The sequence below is a fragment of the Lutra lutra genome, chromosome 8 (genome assembly GCF_902655055.1).
Source record: "Lutra lutra chromosome 8, mLutLut1.2, whole genome shotgun sequence".
NCBI classification, from domain to species: Eukaryota; Metazoa; Chordata; class Mammalia; order Carnivora; family Mustelidae; genus Lutra; species Lutra lutra.
In genome coordinates, this window is record NC_062285.1 from 103952344 (window position 1) to 103973061 (window position 20718).

General features: G+C 37.8%; 1 protein-coding gene across 3 annotated transcripts in view; it reads left to right on the forward strand.

Moving 5' to 3' along the window:
- Positions 1-20718, forward strand: part of NAV3 (neuron navigator 3) — a 617699-nt gene that overhangs the window by 416432 nt on the left and 180549 nt on the right. For all 3 annotated transcript variants that reach the window (XM_047741951.1, XM_047741949.1, XM_047741950.1), the window contains exon 9: positions 7590-7705. In XM_047741951.1, coding sequence (XP_047597907.1) covers positions 7590-7705 — 116 coding nt within the window. The remainder of the gene's footprint in view (positions 1-7589; positions 7706-20718) is intronic.

Genomic DNA, 20718 nt, shown 5'->3' on the forward strand with positions numbered 1-20718 from the left:
ACACACACAAACACAGAGCCCAACCCTTAGCTAAGCCAAGACATTTTTGTACAGAGAAGAAAATCATCATGCATCTCAAAGCTATGAATTAAATATAAGAAGAGACCGTCTATACACACTTGATTTGTAAAATTAGGTCACTAAAGTCTGAGTTTAGAGGTTTTCTTCTTTCAGATATCTTATACCATAGCATCATGATATTTTTTGTTGTAACCAGTTTTTGCAAGATTTCAGATTTGCCTAGAAAGTGACATGGAAAATTGACACTTGAATATACTAAGTTCTGGAAGGTAAAGAATGTAAAACATCAATTTTGAAAATGCTTACTCACGGGGTTTTAAGTTTGGCTAATTTGTTGAACCAGTAAATTGAGTAGGAGGAGCTGTGAATTTACCCAGATTGAAATGTAGAGCAGATAACCATCATGCAGTAAAAGCTTTTGTGAGCCCTGCAGCTACTATTACAGATTATACTGCAATTGTGGTTTTATGTGAACTGGACATAATTGGTCGTCAGGACGAACTGCAGCTTATCGAATGCTTACCTTGGCGAGCTGGTCTTTTGCTAGATTCGATATAGAACTGTGCGTCGGGTAGCAGTTGAAACTCCCTCACACAGCATTATTTTGAAGATGGAATACAGAGACACCACTAGAAGAAGGCCTGTTGTGTGGGATAGTGCTAAGAGCTGGCATTCTCTCAGCAGAAAAGCTTTATCAAATACCTTCTGTAGTTAGCTTCCAGGGTTTACTGCCAGATTGCCCAATTGAACCACTGCTGTCTCTTCTTTCTATATTTTATGTGCTCTTGGAAAAATTTTAAGCTTACAGAAAATTTGCAAGAACAGTACAAAGAACTCCCACATACACTTCACTCAGAGCACCCAGAGACTTTATTCAATTACACTGATTGTGCCAGAGAGATCCCTTTGATGGATTCAGGATGACCATTGAATCCGGGTGTCACATTTTCCTAATATCCCTCAGTCTGGAACAGTTCTTTGGTCTTTCCTTGGCTTTCGTGAAGCTGATATGCTGAAGACAGGCTTTTGTAGAATGTTTCTTAATTTAGGCTTAGGCTTGTCTGAGATTTCCTCATGTTTAGCTGCATATTCTGGTTTTTTGTTTTGTTTTGTTTTGTTTTTCCTAGAATTTGTCACAGAAATGCTGCTGTGTTCTTTCCATTGCACCCTATCAGGTAGCAACAATATCTCTGCTTCCCATTTTGGTGGTGTTAAATTTTCTCCCTTGATTAAGATAATGTCTGTCAGGGTTTTTCACTCTAGAGTTACTTTGCCCCATTTGTATTTAATAAGTATTTTTGTGGGAAGATATTTTGAGACTCTTTATAAAAAGTCTATTCCTTGATCTACTTTTACCTGTAAGGCTTAGCATCCATTGAGATTTCTTGTGGAAATTAATATTTTACTTTAATAGAGGTCAAATGATTTCTAATCCTGCACATTCCTTGTGCATTTATGCCTTGGCTTTCTTTGTTAAGAAAGAGATTCCCTTTCCCCTTCTCCCTTCTTCTCTCTTCAAATTCTGTGGACTAATGGATTCTCATTGTATTCAGTGGATTATAATCCATTGACATGACTATTTTAATGCTTAAGTCTTCTCAGATTTCACTACTGGGATTCTCTTCAAGCTGGCTTCTGCTCTCATTATTCTTTGAGAGCTTCATTTCTTTTTGGCTCAAAGAGTTCCAGGCTCATCTTGTCCTCTCCCTGTGCTGGCAGCAGCTTTTACTAAGGAGTCCTGATTTCTTTTTGTAGAGAGTGATATTTAGAAACCAAGATCTCACCGCTCCCAATATACGTGTGCTCCCACATACACACTTATATCATTATTTTTCTCAGCATCTGTGAGCTATCTATGATATATATACACAAAGGCAGAAAGCCCTCAACTTACAATGGTGTCAAAGCAAATATGCACTCAGTAGAAACCATATGTTGGGATTTGATTTTTGCTCAGGAGACTGATATGCAGTATGGTCCTGTCTCTGGTGATGCCGGGTAGCAGGAGGAGCCCACACCCTGTCAGCCAGCAATCATGAGAGTAAAAAAACTGATGCCCGTACAATCCTTCTGTCCCCATACAGCCATCCCGTGTGTCACTTTCAGAAGAGTATTCAATAAATTACATGAGATATTCAACACTTTGTTGTAAAATGGGCTTTGTGTGAGATGGTTTTGCCCAGTGGAAGTTAATGTAACTGTTCGAGAACATCTAAAGTGGACTAGGCTAAGCTATGGTGTTCGGTCTCTTAGTAAATTCATTTTCAACTTACAATATTTTCATATTTTCAACTTGCAATGGGTTTATTGGAATGTAACTCTGTCATAAATTGAGGACAATATGTATTTTCCCTTCCTCTACTTGTATTTCCTTTAGTAAACTGAGAAACCTGGCTTCCATGATCCTCACTATGTTTTCTTTTCTTTTTTTTTTTTTTAAAGATTTTGTTTATTCATTTATTTGACAGAGATCAGAAGTAGGCAGAGAGTCAGGCAGAGGGAGAGGGGGAAGCAGGCTCCCTGCTGAGCGGGAAAGCACCTTGCATGGGAGGATCAATCCCAGAACCCTAAGATAATGACCTGAGCCAAAGGCAGAGGCTTAACCCACTGAGCCACACAGGCACCCCCTCACTATGTTTTCTTATTTGCTCAACCCACCTGAATCTCACATATCTCCCTTCCACCCTGAACTGCTTTTCACCTTGATAGATTTCTGTCCTTGGCCCTGGCTGTCACCTGTCCGCCTTCCCACTGGGAAGGAAAGAAGAAAGCAAAACCACTGGTGGTTTTGGAAAGATACTTTTCTTTGCCTTTGTTGGATTTATAAATCAAGAACTGTAAGAACATTAATTAATATTGCTACCTCAGATCAGTTCTATTTGTGTTCATATTTGTGACTAGATCCATGTTAAGATGAATGCACAGGAAGATATATCTTGATTGATATAAATCAATAAGCAAACACCCATATTTATGAAATTTGAAATTTGCCAGTTGATGGTATCTAGGACTTATTGTTGAATTCCTTTAAGCGGTGTGTATAATATCTTCTTTTTCTCAAGAAAAAATTTAAGGTAGTAAAGAACAGAGAATAATATTTCAGGTAGACCAATAGATATTGTCACATTCAAATATTGTGTGTTATTAACTTAGTGAGGTATGTGTCAGCAAAGGAGAACTTAAATGTACTAAAATAGTGTCCAGGGGCATTTGGATGGTATTAAACTGGAGGGTAGCAGTTAAAAAACAGTATTTCGAGGCAGCCAGTTTCAAATACAGAATGATTGTCAACCAGCTTGTTCCACAGACAGATTATCAATCTCTAGAAGTCTAAATTTATCTATAGCACCTAATTATAAGTGTCTTGATCTGTTCAAACTGCTATCACAAAAATATCATAGACAGAGTGGCTTAAACAGCAAATATTTATTTATCATGATTCTGCAGGCCCCTCCCACCCCGGCACAAACGTGCCCCCTCTGTGCCATGGAATGTGCTGGCACATTCCATGTCTGGTGAGAGCTTGCTTCCTGGTTCATAGATGACCATCTTCTCACTCTGCGCTCATGTGGCAGAAGGGACAGTGGAGTTCCCTGAGGTCTCTTCTACAACAGCACTAATCCCAGACATCAGTGCTCTACCCTCAAGACCTAATTAGCCCCCAAAGTCTCCATCCCCTAATACTATCATATTGGAGATTAGTTTTCAACATAAGAATTTGGGGGAAGAAACAGACATTCATTCCATAACAACAGGAATACCAGGCCTAGTATTTGACACATAGTAAGTACACATAGACAGGAAAGAGCTTTTATGTCAATCATCAGTGAAGTCTAGATTTTTTTACCACTATCCCCTTAGTAACAGATACTAACACTGAGAGCCTGGCTTATTAGCACTCTAAATGAATTAAATGGTGTTTTTTTGCAGTGCTGTATTTTACAGTTTCAATGGGTATTTGTAACATATTGACCATGTTGTAAATGCATAGTTATTAGTCTGCACAGGACATATCTTCTAAATATTTTAAAGGAACATCATGACACTTACTTTTTCTTTTTCCAATCAATATGAGGAAAGTGCAGTATCAGTTTATGTGGGAACAGTGGATGATGCCGATTTAGTATCTATTATATCTGTCAAGATGTACCCTTTGATTGAAGAGCACTATTGATCCTGAACTCTTCAGAAATTGTTTCATGAAGCAACCCCAAATCCCTTTGTTTTATTAGAATGAAACATGCACAGAAAGAGAGGACATGGTGGGAGTCTTCAGAGATTTAACTGAACTTCTTTGATCATTTGTTTAAAAGTTAAATCTTTACCAGTTAGCAGTGATTGCCCCTCTGGAGACTGGAGTTAAAATCTGATTTCACCCTAACAAATACTGAGTGGAAATCCCGGAGAAATGAATGGCTCATAACATATGTAAAACAGAGATCTGGACCCATTTACATGTCCATGCAAACCAGAGATGACTTCCAAGTCCTTTTTATAATTATTTAAAATTTAACCTTTCTATGTTCCTTTCCTTGATCAACCTTTTTCCAATGATGGTATTGCTGATGTAGGGAATACCATAGAAAATACACCAAAGAACTTGAAAATAAGGTAAATAAAATTGCCTCTTGTGACTTAAAGTAAAAAGGGATAATAAAGAGGGAATCAGCCAGAAACACACACTGACAGATTCATATAATAAAATAAAACAAAGGTTCCTGAGACAAGACTGAGCTGTCAGAAGCATGCATACTTTTCATAAAAGAGACTCAGGGGTGCCTGGGTGGCTCAGTGGGTTAAGGCTCTGCCTTCGGCTCAGGTCATGATCTCAGGGTCCTGGGATGGAGTCCCGCATCGGGCTCTCTGCACAGCGGGAAGACTGCTTCCCTCTCTCTGCCTGACTCTCTGCCTACTTGTGATCTCTGTCTGTCAAATAAATAAAGAAAAATCTTAAAAAACAAAAAAGAAAGAAAGAAAGAAAAGAGAGAGAGAGACTCAGACGGGGGTGTGGAGACGGCTGATGGTAGAGAGTACCGGGTCTCTCATACTGAGGAAGATAGCCACAGTCAGCTCCTGAGCAGCACTTTTTAAGATCTGTTTGTTCAGAGCAAAGCAAAATTTGTACTCTCAAAACACGTTCTGAATATGCTTTTGCTCCATGCAGATTTTTCCAGAGGGAGATACTGTGAATCTTTGTAACTAACATGACCATAGGCATTCAGGCTCCTATAACAGCTGCTGATCTTGTTCTAATAAGAACCAAGGCACTGGACTTTAGACAGCCATCACAGTGAACTACTTAATGTGACTCAGCTTCTGAGATCAGTCTGTGAATACTGAGTCTGCAGGACTAGAGGCCAATCCTGGCTCACAGCCAGTTTACCAAGGCACCCTGCCTTCCTGGCAAGCAGCCAGTCAGCTTTCCCTGGGGTCTCCCATCTCACTATATACTCTCCGTTTAAACTTCTTCAGTGAGTAACAAAAGTCCTTAGAAAACTTCAGAGGATTTTATCCCTTCATTCATAGCCAGCTGGCTAAGGATCAGGTCAGGGAAGGACAGTGGCTAGTGAGAAATGAGCCTAAGTAGAGGAGCCAACTATAGTGGGCTTCAGCAGTAAATACCAAGGGGTGTCAATAGACAGGGCTATAGGAGAACCTGGGAGCCAGAGAAGAAAAGAAATGGGCTATACAGAGAGCCAGATATATTCCCCACATTTTAATGTTGACAAGAATCCTACATGCCTCAAGAGAATGCCTTTCCAAACCTTAAGTAATAATAACGCTTGAGTTCACAATTACTTTGCAAGGAGCACATTTTTCTTTGCTTTCATACATGAGCAAATTGAGATTCAAGACCTTAACAAGGTCACATGAGTTATTAAGTAGGTAGTTAGAGAGCCAAATTTTACACTGAAACCCAGTGCATGCACCCTTATACCATGCTTCCTTCCACGTTGCTATACTCCAGTAATGCCAACTATTTCCTGAGTGCAGCATATTGTGAGACTAGGGCAAGGCATTGGGATACAACGGTGAGCATAAAAACATTTAAAAATCGGGTAAAAGAGAACAAAAGAGGAGAAAAGTAGCATCCATTGAGAATGGGGTACAAACGGGAAGATTTTTGTAATAGAAGCCAGGGTAGGGCGATTTCATGAAAAGACTAATGGTCTTCTGTTCTAAATGCTGCCAAAACATCAAGGAAGGTGAAGACTAAGATGTGTTGATTTTAGCAACATTGAGGTCTTTACTGGCCTTTATGGTACATCCTGTCGCTTGGATACTATATTCTCTTTCTTAATTTTGCCACGCTTTTTATATTCAGTTTTAAGTTAGAATAAAATAAGGATAGTCTGCCAGAAATCAACAGAAACCATTTGTATGAATTCTTACATAGCTCTTTCTTTTCTATATCAATCTCTGTATATACACATACACCCATACATACAACATAAAGTTTTCCATGATTTCTTAAAATCCTAATGAGCTCAGAGTTTTTATATCTGTCAGATCAAGTCAAAGTATTTTTGGTGATTATGTTTTATTTCCTTTCAAACAACACCAGGATTTAGAATAAAAATAACATATTAATTAAAAATTGATTCAGAAAAAAACATACTGCATTTTCCTTTCACATATAAATATTCTCTATAGATGTTTTTAGAAAGTGAGAACTATTTAGTGTCCTCTTGCCATGGTCTAAAACCGGTCGTACAAATGAGATGCCCAGCAAATGAGAAGTCTCCAAAGGACACAGTCTAGCATACAATACTATATGGCCTTGCCTCCATCTGTGTCTTAGTAGTTCACGAGGTAGATTTTTTAAAATGTGGTGATTTGGATCAAATATATGTAGATTTTGAAGCTGCATCAGGAAAGATCATGCTTCTTAAAACATTCGCCTGTGCATAAAAGGAAGAAGCAATGTAAGAAGTAAGATTGGAATGTCAGAATATTTACAGTCTGTCTGTTGCGTGCTTTTCATTTGGTTAGACCTACTCTCTACATGTTACTCACACACACAAATACATACCAATGCATACACACACACACAAACATAAAATATACAGTAGATGAAATTTTAATGAGAATTTGGCTTTCATTGACTTTAACTTTTCTGAAATTTGTTTTTACTTATGCTTCCAATTTTAGGATATATTTTCTAGAATTTTCATGGAAAAAATAATTTTAGGGGTGCTTTCAGTACTTTTATTGGTTATTCTGACAAGAACACACCTTAGCCAGACTTTTTTTCTAAAACAGCAGAAAAAAAGTTGGATCTTTTCATCTTTTACTTCTCCAAAATACAACTATTGGTAATTACAAGCTTTCAAGTTTAGGAGAGTCTAAGAAATATGATTTAATATTTCACTCCTACGTGAGTTGTATATGAAAAACATAATAAAGACTATCTCTAATAGATAGTTTTGGAATGTCTCCGTCATTAGGAAATGCTTACTTACCTTGATAGAAAACTTTTAACATGTTGATTTCTGCTTGTACTAGGGAACTTTGAGTCATTGGTGACAACAATTGCTATATGTTTCTGTCTTTTTGGTTAATTTCAGATCGCATTCAGAAAATGAAGGTACCTCTTTACCATCTGCTGACTCCTGTACCAGTCCTACTAAGATGGATTTATCATATAATAAAACTGCTAAGCAGTGCCTCGAGGAGATATCTGGTAAGTGACCTGACTGATGGGTAGGTCAAACCTCAGAATTTTTGCAATCTCTCTGTAAGTCTTTTTATTAAGCATTACTGTGCTATACTGTTTTTTCTTAAGCATAAATGGACTGTGTACATCTCATACTTCAGAGATTCTTAAATATTTGGCTACTTTGCTCAGGGTGATCTCTTTGTTGTTCTGTGAAGAATTTTATAAAGAATGGCAGTGCTTTTAGAGGTTGAGATCTTTAAGTCATTCTTGCCCTTAGTCAAGTTCAATGTAAGAGAAGTTCTGGAAAACTTTCCATTGTTAATAAGACAGCCCTTGAATATATTTGGAGATTTAAAAAATGTTAAAGATCAGATGTCAATGCAAATATTCCATGGCCAATCTAACCCTTTTTTCAATTCTATATTATTTAGAAAACTCTTACATGATGGCTCCAAAAGTATATTTAGGGAAAAAATCTAATTATGGAAATATTTCATTATATATAAATATTTAAGAAAAAAAACCCATATTCATACCCAGACACAATTTGTCAGACTTTTAAGTATATAAAACACACTTTTCTGTGTTAGTCCAAGGTATTTTTTTCCTAGGGCCCAGGTAAATATAGGCATATATGGAAAACCTTTGGTGTAATTGTGTTATATAGATCCATATTTATGAGCAACTAAGAAAGCTCTTAGCAAAATACATGCTTCTAGGGGAAAAAGAGTTTAAGAATATTTTATCTAAATGTAAGAATTCATAGAAGTAGTGGTATATCTGTTATTCCAATAAGTTTCTGGTCAGCCCTGGTAAATTCTGAAGGAAAAAAAAAAAGAAATATTTAATATTAAAAAAGTTGCTATTGTACTCCAAAGATTCAAAGAATTGTCCTGAAGCTCATAAAAATAACCATATCACAAATTTGGGTGCTAAAGAGCTTCTCCACTTTGGTGAACTTGAACACTTTGGCAGGCTGCAGCCATTAACACAATATCCTCCAGTAGATAATGACCACATTGATAACACATTTCAAGGGGTCCTTGTAGAATTATCAGTGGCATCATCAGGCATCAGAAGTTCGTGTGAAGATTACAGTGGGCCAGTACTGAGTAAAGGTAGAAAAGGTGATGGCAAGATATAGCAATCAGGATGGTATTTGCAGATTTTTCAGTAGTTGCAGGAAGCTTTGGCTTTCCCATAGCTCCAGATAGTCTCATAATCAGAATGATGATGGATATATGTATTGTGACTAGATATTTTTAAAACTTAGTATGGCATGAAGATTCATATACTTCAGACATTTCTGTATTCACAAATGTCTTCAATTATGTATCAAGATACCTATGAAATACTAGAGGTCAAGTACGTAAGACAAAATGCATTTAGTACAGTTTGAATTATAATTTTTATGGGAATTTCACAAGGAACATTGTTTCTTTGAAATTCATTTATCACTGAGTATCTCTATTTAAATAATCCATTTTTGATTTTGTTTCTCCAGTTTCTTATTCTGTCCACCGCTTGATCATTTTTTCACATTTTCAGTTAATATTTCCATTTAATATTCTGCTGTTTTAAATATAACATTTAGAAGTGAAATATAAACTAGACTTGAACACAATATAATAACTTAATGGATTTATTGGAGGTATGATATTACTTTGCATTTTTGTTAATTATTTATATGGAATTATAGATTTGAGTCTGTGATTTAGATAGGACTATAATAAAAGAAAGAAAACAGCAAATAAATGTTGAAATGAGTCTTATCTGTGTCATTTCTGTTATTTGTTTAAAATGATAAAATAGTAGGGTGCCTGGGTGGCTCAGTGGATTAAAGCCTCTGCCTTCGGCTCAGGTCATGATTCCAGGGTCCTGGGATCAAGTTCCACATCGGGCTTTCTGCTCCATGGAGAGCCTGCTTCCCTCTCTCTCTCCTCTGCCTGCCTTTCTGCCTACTTATGATCTCTGTCTGTCAAATAAATAAATAAAATCTTAAAATAATAGTAAAATAAAATGACAAAATAGTAAAAAATTCTCTGAGGCAAACTTGAGATTTTCTAGAAGAGGATATTCATTTATGATTAGTAAGCTATAAGTTCAGTGCTGTAATTGGAAGAATCTAGGTGAGAGTATACAGGTAGACCAGTGATGAGAGGATGATTAGCATACCCTGGTCTTTCCTCCAATGATCTTGTCTTCTAATCCCTCCTGAGCTACTTAAGCTCATGGTCCTACCCTCCATGCAGGCATCATCAGTCTCTGCAAATTCCCCACAGACTCACTTCTAGGCATCCCAATCTTGCTGATTCCATCCTGGCTTTTCAGTGCTCTTTCTTTTGGTCCAACTCTACCAGTGCTTCTACTAGGATTTCTAAATGCTGATTTAAATATGGATCCCATTTAAAAATTCTATTCCTATTGGGTCTATATGGTGATCCCACAGCATTTTACTGACCCTCATCAAACTCTGCATATTCTTTCTCCATCCTGCCCCCCCCAACTCACTGAACTCCTGTGTAACTGAATGCAGTTTGACTTTTGCATATACCCTTTACTCTTGCTCCCCTCTCACTTCCTTTGATAAAGTCACAGTCCTGGTTACGTTCAACCCTCCACCAGTTCTGTACCAGCAGTGAATGAACCTGGAGGAAAACTCGTCCCATGGTGATGTGATTCACTTTATATTTATGGCCTCCAACATTTAAAGAATATTTAGTGCTGCCTAGCAATCATTTTGTATTTCTTCAGTACATTCATTCTTTTTTTTTTTTTGTCATCTGAGAACCCTCTCAAGCTCTTAGATGACAATTTTACACCTTTTCTTCTCAAACTTACCATTCCACCTCTTCTACTCTCTCCCTTAACTGATGACCTTGATGTTGATTTCACTGCAAAAAATTAAAGCAGAGAGAAAAGAATTTCATACACCCCTGCTGCCACATCTACCTACATACAACATTTATACACATTCCTTCCACTTTTCCTCAGATTACTTTCTCTTCTACCTCCTTAATATCTCCCTCTGCTCCAGATCATTCTCTGTAGTCCTCAGGGTGCTAGTTATCTCCTGTTTTAATTTTTTAAAAAATCAAAAACAGAACTTCTCTTGACCCCTTCCTTTCTTTCTTTCTTCTCCTGATTTCTGTTGTCCCTACTATATTCTGACTGCTAGAGAAACCACAGACCACAAAAGTACTTGAAATCATTGCTGAGACCACAGAATATTTCTTCAAAGACAAGATGAAATAAGGGAAGTGAAATGTTCTAGGAAGTAGAAAAAATATACTTCCGGCCTCTGCGCTGCCACAATTTAGCTGAATTGTTCCTTGGTTTCCTTTTTTTTTTTTTTTTTTTTTTGTGAGATGACTGTGATGCTTAATAAACTCACAGGACTGTTGTGAGATAGAGTTTTATTCATCCACCCATATTTTCAGTAATCTTCGCCTGGTACTTATCCATGCTGGGCGTTGCAAGGATTGTGAAAACAAACATGACTAACACATGAGCCCTGTTATGGAAGGGTAAGACACAAAAGTTAACACCACAAATAATTAAATTACTAGATGCCTGGGAGCAACTAAATTAGCTGTGAAGAGTTACATAGGGCTTAAAATAATATTCCAGGAAGAAACAACTTCAATGAAAACAATTTGGAAAAAAAGATTCTACTTATTAGTTTCATTTGTTTTTTATTATACAAGTGGGAACTTTTCTTAAGTTCACTGGAATCTTGGTAGTTCACTGGTTTTTTATAACCAGAAATTTCAGTGCTATTGTTATTGTTGAACTCTTGCTGGTAACGGTTGGTGCGGGGGCCTCACTGGGGACTAATTCTGTCCTGCTCTCCAAGAGAAGTAGCCCTAATGATACAGAACTCTGATGGATTTAGTCTTGGCAGGATAAAATCCGGTTTTGAGAATTTTTGAAGCCTATGCTATTTGAGGGAGCGTGAAAATAATATAAAAATAGAAATATAAAATTACATGTAGTGTTTTAGGAGGAAGCATAAGCTGGTTAGAAGATCTGTATCTTAAGAACCATTGGCTTCATAGTAAATATGCCTTGATAACCTGGTATAGTTTTGGCTGACCAGCATCCCCTACCCTATCTGCTAATAATAATGGCACCTTAATCTTATTTTTTCTTCTTCTTCTTCTTCTTTTTTTCTGGTGGGGGAAACCATTGCCCTATCAATCACTGCTTATGTCGTTCAAGTAAAATTGACACAAGCAGATCAAATCAGAACAACCTTTTCCCTTAACCACAGTGACCCTTTCAAGAATGGACATGTGGCCCAATTCAGTTTAGTCAGAACCAATGAGAATAAATCTCAGAACTTTTCCTAAGACTATTAGAAGAGAGACGTGGTTTTTCCAGTAGACCCAACACTAATCAAAAGAAGCGAGGACCTTCCAGCAGTTACCTTCACCCTCAAGTGAAATAAGCATAAAAAAACAGAACCAAGAGCAGGAGAGAATGAGCTCAAGGTCATTGTAGGTAATGTCTGGACCCTGTGCACAAGCCATGCCTAAAATTATCCATCCCCCTTCCCTGCATTCTTCTGTTTTGTTCCCCAGGAAAAATCCCTTTTTATGCTTAAACAATGTGAAAAGCATCCCTATTGCATGACCTGTAATAGGCATGACATGTAAAGATTCGTGATACCATTAAGGAGCAGACTTGAATGGTTCACACTGAAAAGCAGGTTTGCTAGATTCATGAAGTTAGCCAGGAAGCTTAGCTCTTTACACTTTCATCTACACGGTAATTCACATGAAGTTACAAAAAACAGTGTCTTTGTGATTAAATGGTAGTGGAAGTTAAATGTAGTTTAAAAATGGTGTGAAGAGGGGTGCCTGGGTGGCTCAGTGGGTTAAAGCCGCTGCCTTCGGCTCAGGTCATGATCCCAGGGTCCTGGGATCGAGCCCCGCATCGGGCTCTCTGCTCAGCAGAGAGCCTGCTTCCCTTCCTCTCTCTCTGCCTGCCTCTCTGCCTACTTGTGATCTCTGTCTGTCAAATAAATAAATAAAATATTAAAAAAAAAAAAAAAAAAAAAAAAAAATGGTGTGAAGAAACATATCAGAAATGAATGACAATAAAATGGCATACAGGAGAAAATGCAAGACTTTTTCAATTTGGTGACCTTCTATCCCTCTGAATTCTTTGTGTATATCATTTAAGTTTCCTATTACTTGTCATTTTCTTAGGGGGGAAACCTAGGGATTTTTACCCAATCTAATAATGGGGGGGTTCCATTAATTATTACAGTCTGGTGGAAAATATTAAATAATTTGTGGCAATGGGTGAATGAGCTTCTTGCCTATCCTTCAAGATTCATGCCACAACTACAATACTATAAGTCCAGCCAAAGTGGTGACTCAAATTTTACTGCTATGGCTTGGGTTTCATTCTTACATTCATTGACAGAAAGAATGTGACCTCAGAGACCATCCCTTTCATCAAGTGCCAAGAGATTTTGCCAAATGTAAAGTAAGCTGTATTTTTTAGTCCACTGGAATCATTCAGGAAAGTTTTTAGGTGTACTTTTTTTTTTTTTTTTTTTGCTTTTTGTTTGTTTGTTTTTACATAGGTTCACCCTTGTCCTTTTTTTGTGCAGAAGGCTTTTTACCAACATGTATAACATCTGTTTAATGCATTTTTTTAACCTTTATCTAGAATTTATACTCAACTGAAAAACATTGAAAGTGCCAGACTGCCTTGGTATTAGCAAAGCTGGCATGCCATTTGTGAAAAGGTAATAACATAATTGAATGAATTTGGGAAATCATTTTAGAAGTGAGAATTTAGATGAAGCAGGATAAGCTAATGGTTACATGTGTTTTCTTTTCTGACTTACCAGACTTTGTCTTGAATAATGGTCAATATCTGGTATTTAAGACTTTTGTGAATGATCACTTAAGTTGCCATTTTCTGGAATATTTAGAAAGATTAAGAAATCAAGCTCAGGTAATTTAAGTCAGTTTCGATCTCTTACTTAAATGGCCACTTTATAATTATGTTTATTAAAAGCTGAAAAGCTTTCCTTTTTAGAACATTATAGAAGCTATGCTTAATTTAAATCTTTGTAAAATTAGAGTGATTCTCATTTTTAGTATTGATAATGTATATTCATTTATGCACCAAAGCTTTTTCCTCCACTTTGTATAACATACATTTATGTGGGTGAATGCAAATAAGTGTAATTATACACGTAAATGAATGCACATCCAAAGGAAGCAGGTATCGCTACCTCTGCAGAAGCAAGAAGTGGGTTCCCCACTGTTATTCAGTGTAAATTGATGAACTGATGTGGTTCCAGGGGAAAAACGATTATAGCTGCAAGTTGACAACAATATTTTTAGCTAAAGATATACCCTTTTGATGTTTTCTATTAGGGTTATTCAAAATAACCGGTTCCTGCTTATCAGCCCCTTCCTGGGTCTACCCGTACTCGAAGATTATATTTCCTGATCCATGAATCAGGACAGACCATGTGATTTAATTTGACCAATGAAATGTGAGTGGAAAAATGACGTGGGCCATTCCTGAGCAGAAACTTTAAGAGTCAGTTTGCTTGGATCTCTCACTGCTTGTTCCTCTGTCATAGTAAGAACATGTCTGAAGACTGTTCCTGCTCTTTTAGCATGGGTCTTAGTATTAGGGGTAATTGGATCAGAGCTGCAGCCAACAGAGTGGACGTTCATGTGAGCAAAAGTGCATCTTTGTTTTTGTAAGCCACTAGAATTTCTAAAACATTTGTAGATTCAACATAACTAGTCTAAGCCATACTGACATTGGCAATACTTGGCAATACTGACATTGTAGTCTGCATAATTCTTTGTTGTGGGGGGCTGTCCTGTCATTGTTGGGGTATCAACATCACTGGCTTCGACCTACTAGGTGTCAGAAGCACCACACTGCCCAGTTGTCACAACTGAAAATGTTTCCTAATGTTGCTGAATGTCCCCTAACCCAGTTGAATATCCTCAACCCAGTTGAAAAACACTAGTCTCAGGCTAGTAGTTATCAAAGTGGGGTCCCAGAACCAGCAGTATCTGCATCACCAAAATATGTTAGAAATGCAGTCTCGAGCCCCTTTCAGACCTACTAAATGAATAGGGATGGGGCTGGGGCCCAGCAAGCTATAACTTAATGAGTCCTCCGAGAGTTCTGAACACTAAAGTTTAACCACTGGTTTGAGCTGATTGGTAACAAGCTCCTTTGTATAAGAAGAGGACATAATTATTGTTTTCACTAATTTTGATGTCTAAAGCATAAGAATTCCCTTTTTTTATGAATCTGTGAGACTCAAGAGTATACTACGTGTGTACTTTAGTGTAATACATGTCAGAGAAAATAAAGTTATATAGCATCATTAAATCTACTGTAGTCTTATAACCTGGTGATTTACTGGGTCACAGTAATTCCAAATGAAAAAGAAATGTATTGCTTAGGAATCCAGAGGGAAGTGGCATTTTGATCTTTTAAATTTCTATCATCAGTTTCTATGATTTGACATTTGTACCCTCATTTAAGCACACTGCATATAAGAAATTAAGAAATTTATTTTTAAAGACCGAAGAATTGAAAATCAGTATTCACATTCACAGATTTGTTTGCTTAATTGCAATTTCTTTTCTGCAAATAATTGTAAAAAATTGTCTTTCATTTAATTCCCTTTTATATATGTGTGTGAAACAGATCTAGCTATGATCTTCCTTGGGGCTGATCTTAAGAATTAATTAGCTTTGCAAAGAAGGTTATTATCATATGTAAAGGTATAGGCAGTGTATATTATAATGCTAATTTATATAGTTAAGAAATTGAGCATTTCCCTTAGTTGAGGTACTTAATATGAAGTGAAAGCTCAGAGGTAATTTGATCTTATTAGTTCAGAAAATGATAGGGACTTATCAGTTGGAAAGGCACAATATTTCTATGTATTTCTCCACTTTCCTCTTTTTTCATATGGAATGTTTGTGGGCAGAAAACCTCAAAAAAATTTTTTTAATACTCTTCTCCTTTGCTTTAAATAGTACACATGGTCCCTACTAACTTAATAAGTGTTTTAAAAGTTTTCCTAAATTTAGAATTTTGGGGTGCTGGTGAATATACACAATCAGTACTGGATAAATATAATAAATTGTCTGTTTTTATTAAAATATTAAACAACAAAGAGCTACTACTGCTGTAATAGTAGACCAGAAAAAATGCTCAGTACACAAAAAACATAATTAGTATTTTATATTTTTTTGTCACATACTTATTTTCTGCATTCTTGGACATCAACTTTTAATTGTGCTTTGAGTGAAAATATTGGGGAAAATCCTCTTGAGTTATTTTCTTTGCTAATTTTTACAGGAAGAAGTCTTGATTTTTTAATTGTCCTGTTAGGATTTTACTAAATAGCTTCAGCATAACAAGCCCTTGACAGATGAGGTGAAGTCTTTCCCTTTAAAGCATTATCTGCCAGCCAGTGGAGAGTGTCATGCTACGTTTTTTAGGTCCTTTACACTCTTGAATTTGATTTGTGCTTTTACAGCACAAATCCCAACGTTCAGAAGGCAGATCCGTCTGCTTCAGCTGCCTGCAGCCGTAGAAAATTAGTCCGTCATTCTCCGAATCAGAGAATGTGTGAGTGTGTGAGAGTGTGTGTGTACGTGTGTGTCCGCATCTGGGGCTGGGTGGCCAGGAGTGATTTAAATGTGCAGAGGGTTAATAGTGTAGCCTCCCGTTTGGGCTTGGCTTTGAAACCTGTGGCATTCTAGGCTGGATAGCCGCTTCTGTGCTTCTGTTCTAATTTAGCAGGATGTTTGCTGCCATGGCAGCCAGCAGCATCCACTGCAGCAGCAAGGAAGGGCCATAGATCTGAGAATGCAGGTGGAATACTAAAGCCCCAGACGCTCGTGCAGCACTGGGCTTCGGTGCTAAATTTCTGCTCTTAGGGGGCTCCGATGCGGAGGCTGTATGCGTTGCAATGTGCCAGCTCATCTAGAGTCAAGAGCTGCAGACCTAGATCAGTGAAGGGCTGGTGAGAAGTAGGGGAAAAAAAAAAAGGAAGAAAGGAAGAAAGAGAAGAAAAGAAAAGAATAAAACAAAAAACCGTGAGTGAAATCACTGGTGCCTTGCGTTTGGGAACACAGAAGTGATAGAGGGAAATGTGGACCCATCGTCCTGCTGAGACACGTGATTGGATGAAGACTGGAAAACGTAGTTGGCTTCCTGTGCTACTTTCAGCTGGAGCAGTGTCTTTGGTGAACTCTTTTCTGCTTCAGATACACTCAAGCAAAATGCTTGTAAGTACTGCTGATTAGAAAGAGAATGTGGCAAGCTTGATTGTGGGCAACTGATTAATTGTACTGTCGCTCTAGAGTCTTATGTGAATGTTGGCACCTGTTGGGATTTTTACTGAAGTGCATGTGTTAATTAAAACCAAAAATGCCAGTTGCTCTCTCTGTGTAAAAGACAATATGAGGTCCAGTTGAAAAGAAGAAGCCCCTAGAAGAGCCATGCAGCGGCCGGCTGAACTCTCTGTGTTTCGGAGCAAAGAAGTAAGGAGAAGGGGAGCTTGCCTTCAGAAGCAGAAGTCTCTGACCAATCTTGCCCTCACCAGCGAGGGGGAGAGGAGACCCACTGTGCGCATTTCCAACTGGTTTGGAAATGCCGCAAAGGCCAGCCAGAGAGAATCGGACTATGCGGAGAGGCGTTCGCTGTCCAGATTTGTCTCGCGCTCTGTGCAGTCCCTGTACCACCCCGGCGGCCCGGGGGCCTGGAGCTTTTTGCCCGCTAGCCAGTCTGGCAGTGAGGGCTTGGAGGTCTGGTCTTCCAGAAAGGGCTTGGAAGGCGAGAGTGATGAAGATAGCAGGTCCGAAGATGAAAACGTGTCCTCCAGGCAAAGTAGCATCAGCAGGAGCTGGGCTGAGGAGGAGGGAGAAAGCTGCCTGCGGGAAGGCACAGCTCATCTGGACGAGGACGTGATCCTCACAATGCTGGGCGACCTGGAACAGGCGCTTTACACTGACTTGTTAGGTAAGTCGGATTTGTTCCCCCAGAAGGAGGATGGGATTTTAAGAAGTTGCCCATTTGCATTAGCTAAATAGCTTCCATTCTTCCGACTGGATTTTTAAAGCTGGTGACTCAAAAAAAAAAAAAAAAAAAAAGAATTAATTACTTGTTGCCATTATTTTCTTTGTAAAGCTGAACTTTGAGAACCAGTCGTAAAGCCTATTTGGAGAAAATAAATAGCAGCAATCTGCCCTGGGCACTATTGGCCTGGTATCCAGGACATTCTAGACATCCATAAAGAAGTGGTTAATGTTTTACAATTGCAAACATGCTTGTTACTTAGTAATTAACGGGACTTATTTATTGAATTTTCCTCAAGGTGACCTCACCACAAACATGCAATGAACAATGAAGGGGAAATGTCTTGGGGAAATGTTTTGTATAGTCAGTTTCTTCTGCGGCCTCAGTGGTATCCAAATAGATGGTCCTTGTTTGTACCTCAGTGACAAGCACCAGGCATAGGCATGCTAGTTACACTTTCAGAAATGCAGAGGCCTCTTTTGACAGCTTTACTCATACATTGTTTTGTTTTGTTTTTTGTTTTTTGTTTTTTTTTTGGTGTTTGGCAAAAAAATTCTCCCAAGTGTGTACATTGTAACTATTTCAACTACTGTGTCAATGACTGTGAACTATTTTTATACTTTACAAAGTAGGCCTTTTTGATGGCCTAAGTCTAGTAACAACTTCTCACATAATCTGTAATTAATAAGCTGTGAAGATATCTGGAGTAATTCTTCTATTTTGTTTCAGTTTCGACTTTGCTGCCTGCCTAGATAGCCAGCCTGGATCCATTTTAGTTGTTATGTCTCACTGAGTGTTCTACCAAAGTGCATTTCCATCACAGTCTTCTGCAAAAATCCATAAGTTTCAAACTCTTGACCACATTGCATTTTGTTAATATGTATGTTTACAAGAAAACTTCATGTAAGACTCTCCCTATTTGAAAGAATTAAACCTGACCAGTGATCTCTTTGTTTCTGGTTCATACAGCTGATGCTAAATGTGGATGTGTTTTTATTCTCTGTGTAATCTCTCCTGTTACCAGATGTTTGATGAAGCTTTCTGGAATCTTAGTGAACCAGCTTTAGAAGAAGAAAGCTTAGAGAGACAGCGACAAATAGTGCTTGATTTTTCATGTCTGTTTGTCTTTAGAAGAGTAATGTTTCCACGGGTATGGGAATAGTGATTTCTGAATCTGAATCTGAATGCACCAGGTGCTCAGACGTAGAAGATTGACTTCTTCACCATTGTGTGATATCTGTGATGAACTGCTTCTCATGAAAGTCCTCTATGCAGTACAAAGGCATGGGAGGGAATCTTACTCCTTAAGGATCTTTTTATTCTTTTGATCCTCTGAACTGCAGGATCAAATAATATTCATCTTTTGCCTTTAAAGTAGTAACATTTATCTCGTTCTAAGTACCTTGTATATAAGTACTCTCGAAGATATGAACAGAGAGCAGTCCCCTGCCAGTATTTGTTGGTTGCTCTGCTAAATTATACCATGCTGTATGTGGGTGTGTATGTGACATATGCCTTTTTGTGCATAAATAACTTGGAGCACTACCGTCAGAGGATAATCTCTCAATAGAAGTCTGTATATTCCGTGGTTTTTAAACTGAGCATCTGCTTATTATATTTATGGGATTATTCTTTTTAAGGCTTCCTCCACCCCAACTTGTGCCAGTATTCAAAATGCGAGCAAGAAAGTAAGGAAGAATTTATTCAGATAGTTGTGACATGAATAATCATATCAGGATAATGAAGCCCTCCAATGCAATTTCCTCAATAATGATGCATGTTAAATTGGTAAATATATCCAAGCCCAGAACACACAAGAATTTCAGGATTTCTGCCACATGCTTGAATAGATTCTGCTTCGGACTCAAAATGGCCTCTTCCAGGTTAATTTTTAGGCCGGGTTCCTTGAGTTCATCTCTCTTTAGTCTTGAGCATCCTAATAGATTAGACTGGAGTCTGTGCTGCAACTGTATAGGAGAATATTTAAAAGGTAGTTGGCCGTGTTTTGGCTATTTTCTGCTCAAAGTATCTATCTTAAGAGAATTTGAAAATTTCCATCCAAATCACTGTTGGGGACATCTGTAAAATTAGGGTTCTCAAAATAAATCAGGCAGCTGTACTCTAAATAATAACATTTGCAAAGTAGGTGATGTAGAGGACATAATTCTCTGTGAATCAGGTTCATTCATATATAATTTGACTTCCTATTAAAAGATGACAGTGCTGGCAGTGTTAATTACAATGTATATAATTAAAGCCTAAAAAGTACGAGCAGGACCTCAGAGATTAAATGGCCCATCTACCCCTAAGCAAAAACGTAAAAGCCACTGTTTTTCCCGAAAGAGGCCTCCTGAGTATCAGACAGGCTAGTAAGGGCTTACACACATTTTCCAAAATGGCATATTCTGGAATTCACTTTAAGTTTTTAACATGGTTGTAAACTGCTTTCTCATTGCTTATAAAGTGTCTTCTGTAAATGGGGCAAGAGTAGGTCTCAACTAAGCCTTAGTGGCTTTGAGAGTATGGAAGTGAGAGGAGATATAACACTGAACGAATTTATCATATGTATTTTTCTCTACTAACTTTTATTTGTCACTAAATGTGTCATTTTACTTGTGCTTTTACATTCGGCTTTTTCAATTGAGGCTCCCCTCCCTGCCCCAATCTTCTAGACATCATGTGGATACAAATTTATAGGATGTTTCAGATTTGTGTAATCCTAAAGGGGTTTGTAAAGTGTATTTAATTGTATTTTGACTTTTGTGGGTCATTGAAAACATTCACTGCTATAAGTTTTGGCTTGGTTGTTATCTTCCATAACCTGAATGAGGCAGCAATTATGTTTTGTTCGATTAAGTACCAGGAGGAAATTATCTGTCTGGTTGTCATGAACAGTGCAGTGCCATGTGAGTGAATATCGTGATGAATAAAACCAAAGGAGGAAA